A 12,474-nucleotide genomic window follows, 5' to 3' on the forward strand; every position below is an offset into this window, starting at 1 on the left:
ACAAAAATAAAATAAAGTGTTGAGAATATGTAAAAATTAACAAACGCAAACTATGAGAAAAACAAGCTAGAACTATTAAATTGACCTAAAAATGCAAAGTTGATATAATGGTGCAAATGAGTATTGTTGTAAATTAATGATGTCAACTAGGAATTTAAAATGTCATAATCTTTTTTCCAAAGTATTTATGGTTTGAATTCTCTAATTAATTAGCATATTCCTATGCCCAATTAATTTTAAGAATACCAATGTAAACACAATTCCTTCAAGTCATATAAGGTAAATAACACATTCCTATGCTATTTACAAATCACACTTTTCCAATGTGATATTCATGCATCATTCAAGCAATTCCACTAACCCTATTTTTTCCAAAATCAAGATTAGCTTGCAACTTACTAATGGTTATCAAGCAAAAGTAAGCTACTACACAATAAACACTCTTGAATGAACAAAATCAATTCACTAAACATAGCAACAAAATATTAAATCACAATTTTTAGTCAACAAAATAATTCTAGCAAAAAGAAAATTAGCTCATACTTAATTGTGCAAAAATTACAAAATTCCAAATAAGAGAAAGATGAAAAGAAAAACCCAGATGCCATATTGGAATTGTCACAATACTCCAAGCTTTTTTTGCCAAAATTCTCTTCTTCTTCCTCTTGATCTTTGCCAATCTCCAAAATGAAAATGCTAAATTAAAACCCTAAATAAAACTCTCTCTCTCCTTTTTTCTTTTTTTTTTCATTTTCTTCACTGCCGCCTACTTCTTCAATTCCCCTTACGCCTCCTGCTCATCATATAAATATATATATGATGAAATGCAAATTCAATCACAAGGCCCATTTGTAGCTTTCTTTTCATTTTTTTTTGTTTTGTTTATTCTTTTCAATATTGAAACAAAGGCCCAATAATGAATATCAATTTGTTTGGACTTTGTGAGCTCATTCCACTTTGATGATAGTTACTCCATATTTTGACCCATGAGACAAGTTTAAAATGTACATTTAATCTTTTTACAAAAATACACTACATTTTACAAAAATACACTACATTGAGATTAACACTTATAAAATGAGAAACTAAATCAAATTGATAAAATATTACAAAATTAATTAAAATTTAATCTAAAAAATACTAAAATTAATATTTATGCCAAACTAAATAAAACCAAATAAAAGTCACTAAAATAAACTAAAAATACTTGAGAACAAAACTAATTTAATGCCCAAAAAGATATAAATAACTCTATTTTCATAGAGTTATCAACAATACCACCCGAGGCCTCATTAACATCAACCACGAAAACACTATCGAAATTCAATGCCTGGGCCAGGCCCACCACTTTTGATTTATGACACGTTGTCTCACACAGAAATATAAAATCGGGTCTCTTTTGAAATACAGTTTCTTTTAGGAATTGAATGGTCCGTTGGTTCCCAGGCCCCCAACAATTCCAACTCAATACATTCATAATGCTTGGCGGGCCTGGAAACCAGCACCGCCCTCTATCAAGTTTTTTAGGACATCAATTTGGGCTGCATCATCATTCTCTTCTAAGTTTGAGATGTCCATATTTTTGACCCCCTAATTATGAATACTTGTTTCACGGCCCAGCTCCACCTCTTGTGTTTCATTGAGCCCAATTTCTTTTTCTAAGCCCATTCTTCTTCTTTTATTATCAATAAAGGACAGCCCAAAGTTTGAATCAATTTCGGCTGGCACCATAACCACATGCTCATTAACCTTCCTTAAATTTAGGGATTTATCCATATTCATTGGTGCTCCATTAACATTGTCAACTTGCCTCATAACTGCCTCTCCATTTAAATCTCGTGAATCAGGGTGTAGTAAAGGAGGTCTCTGATTGTTAGCAATCATTATACGCTGGTTCCCCATGAGTTGTGGGTCGTGATTACTCTGACGATCACCATTGGAGTTGCTGGCTTCTGGGCGATCGTCCATTCTGTTCTTCACCGCCAGACCCGATTTTAACCACCGAGAGCCATCCGCATAGTTCTTTCTTCTTGGAGCAACTTTCAGTTCAAGACCATATTCATGGACAATTTGTTCTTTTGGGACTTCAAAAAGTTTTTCGCAACATTTTTCAGAATGTCCAAGCACTCCTCAAATAAAGCAAAAGGTTGGCAAATCTTCATATTTAAACATCACCTGACAAGTCGGACCGCCTCGGATTTCAAGCTTCTTCTTTTTTTTTAGTGGCATGTCCACTCTAATCTTCACTCGAATACGTAAATAATCACGCCAAACACCTGAGAAATTATTTGGATCGGACTTAACGAAAGAGCCGATGTAAATTCCCACCCATTGGATCACTCTTTCCAACATAAAGCTGACTGTCATTTTGTGTAGTTGCACCCATAAGTCCAGTTTCAACAGTGATATATTTCTAGGGTTCTCTCCATGCTTCACACGTTCAAAGATTAATGGTGCCCGATCAAACGTCCAACGACTCCCCTCTATAACACTTTCTATATCAACTTCATGGTAAAATTGAAATAAGAAGAGATTTGGATCAAGTTCTTTCACATATAAACGTCCTACCAGTAACCATCTATCATCAATTTCGGCTAAACCATCAACCCTTGATTCAAAAATAAGACCTTCTTCATCCTCATCATGAATCGAGAACACCGCATATTGTTCTTCCATTCTCCGAAGACAGAAATCCCACAGACCAAATCTGTCCAACTGAAACAAAACTTTCCAAAACAACCTTAACCAATATGATCAACACACAATACAAATTAACTCACCATGTCATAAGACAAGACAATAAAATATTTCTTTAGGAACTATTATGTTTATTTCCATATAAAGGAAAACAGATTATATAATTTAACCTAACATACCATACCATTAGTTCGTGTAATGTTTGCTAGATTTCTCGTGTGAACAATGATGCAGCTCATATGCTGGCTGCCTGGGCTGCGTCGAGTTTTTGTGGTTTTTATGACTTGACGGTTGTGTATTTTGTGTTGTAAGATTGCTGTTTGTTGGTTCGGGTTTGCTAGTTTTTATAAAAGTTTGCTTTCTATCAAAAAAAAAAAAAGTTCTAATCTAACACACCATTAGACTACCGTATATTACATTGTCGGCGGGTCCGTTTCCCGATCCATTTCTCCGAGCCAACCCGACCCGTGGTTTGACAAAAGCTCTCTCATGGATATGAATGTCATTAATTAAAATAACAAGGGCAAATATGTATTTAAAGCCTGTCTTATAAATTATAATACCACCAGCAAACTCTTCTTCAATTTCTTTCTCACTCACAAGATTGACACATTCACTCATACTCTTCTTCCCTCCTCCCCTTTCCTTGTTACCTAAATAATAACAATTAATCAGAAAAAGTAAGGACAACCCTCCTAACCCTTTCCAATTTTGATCGAAATCGCTTCATTTGAAACGAAAATTTACACATTTCGTGACCTAAGTTTCTCAAATTTATTGGAATTCGATTTTCTCGGAGTTTATTGTTTCAGCTTTGAACTTTCAGGAAAACTGCAGTTTTTTTCTTTTCCTTTTTCCCATCAGTGTTTTCTATGCTACTCATTTATTTGGGGACAATGTCCATTATGTTCGAATAAGAAATTTTAAATTTCGTTGTGCAAATTGAAGAATTTTCTCCAGATTATTACTCATTGTAAAATTTTGATTTAAGATGATCAATTTTTCGCTTGGTTCAAATTGAGGTTTCTATATATTATATATTATATATAATGTTGATATAAATTTATATATTTATAAGTATATTTAAATATTGAGGTCGGGAGAAAGATGATTTTGGTTTGGTAAAGTTGGGGATGATGGACCATGGAGAACAGTGGAGAAGCAGTGGATGATCAGGGCTCTGGATGGTTCGAAGTGAAAAAGGTGCATTTTCATTCATTTACGTCTTCTTTGTTTCGGGTTTATTTTCGTTTAATCATATCTCCTTTCAAGGAAAGATATCTTTTTTGTTGTCGGAAATCTTTGTGTTAAATTTAAATTTTGTTCAGAGAGAAATAGATTAATTTTGCTTTTGGAAGAATATATACATTTAATTGTTTAGGCTCGATCATTTTATCCAAAATTTTAAAACCAAAGAAAATTGAATAAACAAAACATAGAAAGGTTAATATTCATGTTAGTCTTTTTAGTCAATGAACTAACCAAAATATTTTTTTTTTGAATTTTTTGTGTTTAACTATAGCTTTTTTTCTTTTTTGAAAGCATGTGTTTAACTAAAGCTTGATACTGCTATGTCAAGCTTGGTTAGTAATGAGTAGCTGTATGGGTATGCTGTAGAATGTCCTACATGTCTGAGGAAAATGCTATTTTTGACCTTCTGATATATATATATACATATATATATATATATATATTTTCCTGTTCTGATATTATAAATAGCTTGTATTGCAGCTTGATACTGATCTTTTGTTTTAACAGAAACATAGAAATAGCTCGAAGTTCTCTTTACAGGGTTGGGTTGGAGGGTTTTCGGAGAAAAATGCTTCTCACCCTTCAGGCAGTCAGCCTTCATTGAATGGAAACAATGTAAATTCCCGTGACAAGAGCAGATATCATCATCCCAAAGCAGGGGGAAATTTTGCTTTACATAGTCGGAGTACTACAGATTCCGTTGCTGTGTTAAATAAAGACAAACAAAATGCGGGGCATGTTAAGGACACTGTTGTTAAGCAAAACACTGAATGTCCCAAGTCATACCCTCACAATGTTGCAAATTCTACTGGAGTTAAATATATCGAGAAACTGCCTCAAACAGATAAACCTGATTTGGTTGATGACACTAACAGTTTTCGCCCAGACAATAGTGGAAAGCTGCATACTGAAAATGCTTTTGGTGTTGGAATCAAGTTTGGTGCTATAGAAGAAGACAATTTAATGCTTTGTATGGATCATGAAAGTGATCATAATTTGGTCTCTTGTATAAATTCTCAAGAAAACAAATTGGCATCTGCACCTGCACCTGAAGATGCCGTTGTTGACCAAATACTTCCTGTAGCTCCTAAAGACGAACACCTTGAAGATGATATTAATAACTTAAATGAAGTATCTGCTGAAAATGTTGAAGGATTTACCATCAATGAAAATATAGATGGTCTAGAAACTGGTGTTTCAGATTGCAAGGATATGGATGTTACGCTTGTCAATGAAGCTGCTAGTAGTTCCACTGGTGTAGAGATGAAAGTTCAGGATCCTATAGTTACAGCTGAGGTAGAGGTGAAACTTATGGATCCTATTCCTAAAGATACAGCTGAGGTTAGTGATGGAGAAAATACCGAGACTTTTAAGACAGACGGTGATTTAATTAATGCAGTTATGGTTGAGGGCCATCCTGAGTTAGTCACCCCTGGCAACGATGGAGCTGAACTTTCTGAAAAACAACTATCCTCTACAGCATCTATTGAAGACGCTGGAGTTGTTTGTGGTGCTACTGTACATGAAAACACGTCAAACTCTCATAACATGAATATCCTTGGAGAATGTGACACAGTTGAAAGCAAGGAAAGGTTTAGGCAGCGGCTTTGGTGCTTTTTGTTTGAGAATCTTAACAGGGCTGTAGATGAACTTTATCTCCTCTGTGAATTAGAATGTGATGTGGAGCAGATGAAAGAAGCTGTTCTTGTTCTTGAAGAGGCTGCATCTGATTTTAAAGATCTAACCACTAGAGTGGAAGAGTTTGAAAAAATGAAGAGGTCGTCTTCTCAGTTCAATAATGGAGTGCCACTCAATTTAAAAAGTGACCATCGTAGACCACATGCTTTGTCGTGGGAGGTAAGCATGTTTTACCATTTTATTTTCTGTTCCATTTTTCTAGTCTATGAATAACAATATGGTCACTGTCATTAGAATGAAGGCCTCTCTTTACACCCTAAGCCATAGTGTCCAAGGATTCTTTTAAGAGTATACCTTGTTCAATTCATCAATCTGTCTGTGGATTGAAATATTACATATATTATTATTATTTTTGTTCATTTACCTTGCTCTCTAATATGAAAAATGTTAGTCTATTATTATTGAGTGCAGGTAAGAAGAATGACGACTTCAGCACAAAAAGCAGAGATACTTTCTTCATCTCTTGAAGCTTTTAAGAAAATTCAGCGAGAAAGAGCTACCTTACGTCAAGGTAGTGATGTAAAATCGTCCTTGCATCTCCAATCTGATGACAAACTTAACAAGTTGTCTACATCAAGTGATAGAATTTCCAATACGAAGAATTTGATAGGGGACCTGAGTACAGTACAACAGCATACTAAGTTAGTCTTTTCCAACAAATCAAACTCTGTACTGAATGGGCGTCTGTCTTCTCAGGTTTCTTCTTCTAACATCATTACATCAAAATTGCCACCTAGGGATGGTTCTGGTGCTTCTGGAAAGAGTAAAAGAGAACAATCTGCTGGATTTGAAGCAGAGAAACTGCTTCCTAGGAAAACTAAGATGTTAGCAGAAGGGGTATCTGAGAAAAATTCTAAATTGACAGATAATTACAAGCGACATGTGTCTCTATCTGAACAGGACAAGGAAAAAGAAAGGAGAAACTCAGCTCCTTGGAGATCCATGGATGCATGGAAGGAGAAGAGGAACTGGGAGGACATACTCTCATCTCCTTATCGAGTCTCTTCCCGTGTTTCTCACTCACCAGGAATGAGCAGGAGAAGTGCTGAGCGCACACGTATGTTGCATGATAAACTAATGTCTCCTGAAAAGAAAAAGAAAACTGCCAAGGATCTAAAGAGGGAAGCCGAAGAAAAGCATGCAAGGGCTTTGAGGATTAGAAGTGAGCTTGAGAATGAGAGAGTTCAGAAACTTCAACGAACTTCAGAAAAGTTAAACCGAGTAAGTGAATGGCAAGCTGTTCGAAGCTTGAAGTTACGTGAAGGAATGCATGCTCGACAACAACGCAGTGTATCTCGGCATGAAGCTTTTCTAGCTCAAGTTGTGAAGAGAGCTGGTGATGAGAGCAGCAAAGTTAATGAAGTTCGGTTTATTACTTCTTTAAATGAAGAGAATAAGAAGCTTATGTTGAGACAAAAACTACACGATTCTGAGTTGAGGAGAGCTGAGAAGCTTCAAGTTATGAAATCAAAACAGAAAGAGGATGTGGCAAGAGAAGAGGCTGTTTTAGAACGTAGGAAACTAATTGAAGCTGAAAAGTTACAGCGTCTTGCTGAGACACAAAGGAGAAAGGAAGAGGCTCAATTTAGAAGGGAAGAAGAACGTAAGGCATCAAGTGCAGCAAGAGAGGCACGGGCCTTGGAACAACTTCGTCGGAGGGAAGAAAGAGCCAAGGCTCAACAAGAAGAAGCTGAGCTTCTTGCCCAAAAATTGGCTGAGAAACTTAGCGAAAGTGAGCAACGTCGAAAGTTCTACCTGGAGCAAATAAGAGAGAGAGCTTCAATGGATTTCAGGGATCATTCTCCATTATTACGCCGTTCTTTGAATAAGGAGGGTCAGGGTAAATCTACAATTACTAACCCTGGTGAAGAAAATCAGGCAAGCTGTTTGTCAGGGTTAGTAGGTTCTGCTTTTGCAACAAATAATGTCACCTTGCAGCATTCGATGAAGCGAAGGATTAAAAAAATTAGACAAAGACTTATGGCTCTAAAGTATGAATTTCCTGAACCTCTTGTTGGTGGAGAAAATACTAGTATCGGGTATAGAACAACAGTGGGAACTGCAAGGGTGAAAATTGGAAGGTGGCTTCAAGAGCTTCAAAGGCTTCGTCAGGCAAGAAAAGAAGGAGCTGCGAGTATTGGATTAATAACAGCTGAGATAATTAAGGTATTCCTGTCTCTCTTTCAAAGACTATGTATCAGCTTCTTTCCAGATATCTGAAACCCCTTAATTCAAGAGCTGTTGTAAGCTAGTGCATGAAATTGTAGGGAAGACTTATCCTAAATATTGTTTGTCTGGCTGTATAGTATTATCTGTGTGGGAGCTATAAATTTGTTGCTTAATTAATTAATTAGAATTCACATTCACAAGTTTAAGAAGTCGCAATTCCTATTTTATTCTCCCGAGCTAAAATCAACTTGTTTATTATTAAATTTTGTTTCCCCCCTATTTATTATGTATTTGTGATAATTGTGTAATATGATAAGAGTTATTTCTTAACCTATTTCTCTTTTGGGAATCAGTTTGTAGAGGGAAAGGATGCTGAGCTACAGGCTTCTCGCCAAGCTGGTCTTCTTGATTTTGTAGCTTCGGCCTTGCCTGCTTCTCATACATCAAAACCTGAAGCCTGGCAAGTGACAATACATCTGCTAAAGCTTTTGAAGGTTGTTTTGTTCATGGCTGCAAACAGGAGCTATTTTCTTGCTCAGAATCTCTTACCTCCAATCATCCCAATGCTGTCAGCTGCCCTTGAGAACTATATAAAGATTGCAGCATCTCTAAATGTTCCTGGTAATACTAGTTTGCCTTCAAGCAAAACTTCAGCTGAACAATTTGAATCAATATCTGAAGTATTGGAAGGTTTCTTATGGACTGTGACAACAATAATCGGTCACATAAATTGCGAAGAACAACAGCTCCAAATGCGGGATGGTTTGCTAGAGCTATTGACTGCCTACCAAGTTATTCACAGACTACGTGATCTTTTTGCTCTTTATGATCGACCCCAAGTGGAAGGATCTCCCTTCCCTTCTTCTATTCTCTTAAGCATATATTTGTTGGTGGTTTTGACATCCAGACCTGAAACAAATTCTGTGATTGATTGGGAATATTTAAATACTGAGACGTTATTACTGAATAGAAGTCAGGAGACCAAATTTGCAGAATCTGTGGATGCTGGATTTCTTGTAGATAACTCTGAGTATCTTAGGACTCCATTGTCTACACTGAATGCAAGTAAAGTTGTACATCTACCAGATGTACCAGAAGATATGACATTAGATGAATCATATAGGATAAATAAAAATGTGTTAGAATCTACTACACGGGATACTGACAAAGAGCATACTATTTCTTCTGCTGAAGAAAATAAGGCCATCACTGACAACCCAGATTCCCCAGATGAATCTGAGAAAATTCAAATTGAAGACACTATTAAATCTTTTCCAGTCCACAGGGATGAGAGAAACTTGGTTGATGTTAGAGTAGAACAAAAGCTTGATAATGTTCTGAACCTGGAGCAACCTGTGCAGTTTCTTCTTTCTGCCATCTCAGAAACTGGGCTTGTCAGTCTTCTTTCTGTGTTGACAGCTGCGTTACTGCAGGCAAACAATAGGTTGTCTTCTGAACAGGTAACTACGCTGCCAGGTGGAAATACACTGCATGCAAATAAATGTTGAAATCTGTGGTTTGTTTAATTTTTGTGTGGTATCTGAAACACTTATCCACATTTGTGTAGTTGTAGGTTGTAGAAATTAGAGTGTAATGACAATTAATCAGGAATTACCTACAAATACAATTCACTTCACTAATGGTGTGAGTGGGGAACTTGGTGGATAACTGGATATTTTAAGAGATCATAAAGAACATGAATGCACGTGCGCATAGAATCGCACCCATAATGTGCCACTGTTGATTGTAATTTTTATGTTATATATATTATTGTCAAGTCATTTTGATGATAGCATCTTTAGTTTTCTACATGTTAACTTGAATTTTGTGGGTGGTGAGGTTGCATCTTTTACACTTATGTCCTGTTTACTCAATTTTCTTGTTATATTGATATTTGAAGACACTTGTTGAGGTTCTTGACCTGTCATGTCCAGATTATGAGCAACTTTTGTCTCGTTTCAGGCCTCGTGTATCCTACCCTCAAATTTTGAGGAGGTGGCAACTGGAGTTCTGAAGGTGTTGAATAATTTGGCTCTTTTGGATCTTAAATTTTTGCAGAGAATGCTTGTGAGTTATTTAAATTTATATTGGGTGTTGAAGTTCTTTTCGTATAGCTCCATTCAAATTTACTCATTCACATGTACTTTTCTGGTATAGGCAAGGCCAGACCTGAAAATGGAGTTTTTCCATTTACTGAGTTTCCTCCTATCCCATTGCACCAACAAGTGGAAAACAGCTAGTGATCAGGTGATCCAGTTTGTGGTTGTAATGCTATTACATTTATATTCTTTTGTAATACATTTTAGCAATGTTTTCCTTTTCCTTGTCTTAAAGACAACTGATTCTTGATCAATAAATGTATCAGGTTGGTATGCTTCTTCTTGAATCTCTGTCACTGCTTGGTCACTTTGCGCTGTTCCACCCAGGAAATCAAGCTGTTCTTCGATGGGGAAAGACTCCTACTATCCTTCATAAGGTCGGTATATTAATACTTGATGTGCTTTGTTTCATCTGAAAAATTTATTGATAAAAATCCTGATTGTTGAGTTGGATGGGGCAGATATGCGATCTACCCTTCGTATTCTTCAGTGACCCGGAGCTGATGCCAATTATAGCTAGTACACTGGTTGCTGCTTGTTATGGGTGTGACCAGAACAAGGGTGTAGTTCAGCAGGAAATTAGTACAGAAATGCTTCTCCCCCTCTTAGAATCTTGCAGGAAAATGCTGGCTCTCCGGTATAATTCAAACTCCGACCATTGCCCTGCAAATGAGTCTAGTGATAGTCAGCCGAGTATTGAACATAAGAAGTTCCAGGTTGATGTTCCGCCAAGGTCTGTCCGTCACAACTCCCGAAACACTAGAATTTTCGGGAAGCTTAATGGCTCAGGAAATAGCACGAGGAATGGCAAGTTGAGAAATCATAGGGACTGTAAAGTAACAAAGAATTTAGAAGAAGTGGCTCTGAAGCCTAATATGTCAGCTTTAGAAACTTCCTCCATGATGTTACATTATAGATTACCTCTCAGTTTCATCAATCGGGCAGAGCGTTTCTTTTCATCAGGGGCTGCAAACGAAATTTAATGGTCAGCTATGCATAAAATTCCTCTATTTACTTTTATTTATGGATACATCTGCTTCAGCAAAGCAGGCATACTTCGTAAAAAGGCAGTTGAATGTTGTTAATTGAAGACTGGGAGCCAGGCAAAGTTTTAGGCGGAGGTTTTAATTTTTTTTTGCTGAAACTGAAGCAATCATGACACTGACAATACTATGTTCTTGGTATAGAGATGGACACTAAAGACTGGTTGGTTTCTCAAGGTGAGTGATATTAAGAGTTATCAGTTGTAGACAGTTGAGTTAAGAATCCAATTATGCGGCACCTTTGTATTGCTTCACTTTTTGCTATTCCATCCCATGTATAATTACCAAGTCCACGCCTGACGATTTGTACTAAATTGACAATTCTGCTAGTAATAAATAACACTTGCTCATATTTTTCCTTTTGAAATTGGATACACTTGATCTCATTGGTTTGTAGTTTTAGCGGGCTCTTTATTCTTGTTTATTTTCTAGGAAGAAAATGAGAAACAAACTGATACTAATATTTCTGAAATTGGAAATTTACTGAGTTTGTAAAAAAACACCAAGTACTCAACTAAGCTGCCAAGCCAAGGCACCCATACAAAGTGTTTTCTTGTTATTCAAAGGAATTTACACAAAATCTCATAATCTGCTTTAAAGTCGACCATTGTTTTACTACTTCTGCCATCTGATTATAACTTTAGGTGATAGGACTTAATTGTCATTTGAATAACACTTCTAACTTAATAACATGCATATGGAAGAAACATGATCTTGCACTCATGGGTTGCTGTATTTTTCCATTCCCCTCTTAGAAACCTAGGGTTTCATTCATTTTCTTTTTATGTTGATCCTTTCGACCAGAAGCGCCGCCAATGCTTGCTTGTTGTTGGTCAGGCTTTGGTTTAGAGGGTGTGCTTCTCCAGGTTTAGTATGATAGTTGTGTCTACATTTCAAGGAACAGAAACCAGAAAGCAAGACAAGAGTACGACATGTAGTATTACCATACATTTCACTTGATGTGGTTGAGCCTTTTTTGTTGATTGACTTGTAAATTATGAGGTCAAATTGGTTGTCTTTCAAATGTACATGGGAAACATATTAAGTTAAATAATACTTTGGCGGCTTGAAGTAATGAAATATGTTAGAGAAATAAAAGTTAATTTAAGGGGTTCTGAACCTCTCACAATAAGAATATTAAGATAATTTTTCACTTGAAGGTTAAGTAATGTAGGGTGAAGATATCATTTCCGGCTTAGACATAGTGTTGCAAAAATATAAGATATCTTTGCAAGTACACAAATTAAACATGTAGTAAAGTGGTCTAAAGACTAATATCGTCTCACAAAAAGCTTTTAAAACAATTACGGTTACGGCTAATACTAAACCTAATTTTACCAAAATAAACATTTACGAATGATTAGAAAGAATTTAAACAAATTTGCAAAATAAATCTTGGTAAAACTCAAGATAAAGACAAGTATCTAAGGGTTTTGATTTTGCTTTATTATAATTTCAATTTCTTTCATTAATATGCCTAAATCAATTCAAAATTCTTAAAAACTTAGAGCATTTTT

At 36.1% G+C, this 12,474-nt stretch overlaps 1 protein-coding gene across 1 annotated transcript; it reads left to right on the forward strand.

The window, feature by feature from the left end:
- The first annotated feature begins 3,270 nt into the window (after positions 1-3,270).
- Positions 3,271-11,324, forward strand: LOC115708672 (uncharacterized). Its single transcript, XM_030636652.2, has 8 exons — positions 3,271-3,900; positions 4,456-5,805; positions 6,058-7,812; positions 8,169-9,275; positions 9,778-9,882; positions 9,973-10,062; positions 10,181-10,291; positions 10,376-11,324. The coding sequence occupies exons 1-8, from the start codon at positions 3,841-3,843 to the stop codon at positions 10,895-10,897; spliced, it is 5,100 nt and encodes a 1,699-aa protein (XP_030492512.2). The 5' UTR covers positions 3,271-3,840; the 3' UTR covers positions 10,898-11,324.
- The last annotated feature ends 1,150 nt before the right edge of the window (positions 11,325-12,474 follow it).

The sequence above is a fragment of the Cannabis sativa genome, chromosome 3 (genome assembly GCF_029168945.1).
Source record: "Cannabis sativa cultivar Pink pepper isolate KNU-18-1 chromosome 3, ASM2916894v1, whole genome shotgun sequence".
In the NCBI taxonomy this organism is placed as follows: Eukaryota; Viridiplantae; Streptophyta; class Magnoliopsida; order Rosales; family Cannabaceae; genus Cannabis; species Cannabis sativa.

Excerpts from the sequence above, each read along its gene's own strand:
- LOC115708672 (XM_030636652.2), top strand. The coding sequence starts at position 3,841 with ATGGAGAACAGTGGAGAAGCAGTGGATGATCAGGGCTCTGGATGGTTC. Across the intron at positions 9,276-9,777 it reads ATAGGTTGTCTTCTGAACAG|GCCTCGTGTATCCTACCCTC; the intron begins GTAACTACGCTG and ends GTCTCGTTTCAG. Across the intron at positions 10,063-10,180 it reads GGAAAACAGCTAGTGATCAG|GTTGGTATGCTTCTTCTTGA; the intron begins GTGATCCAGTTT and ends TAAATGTATCAG.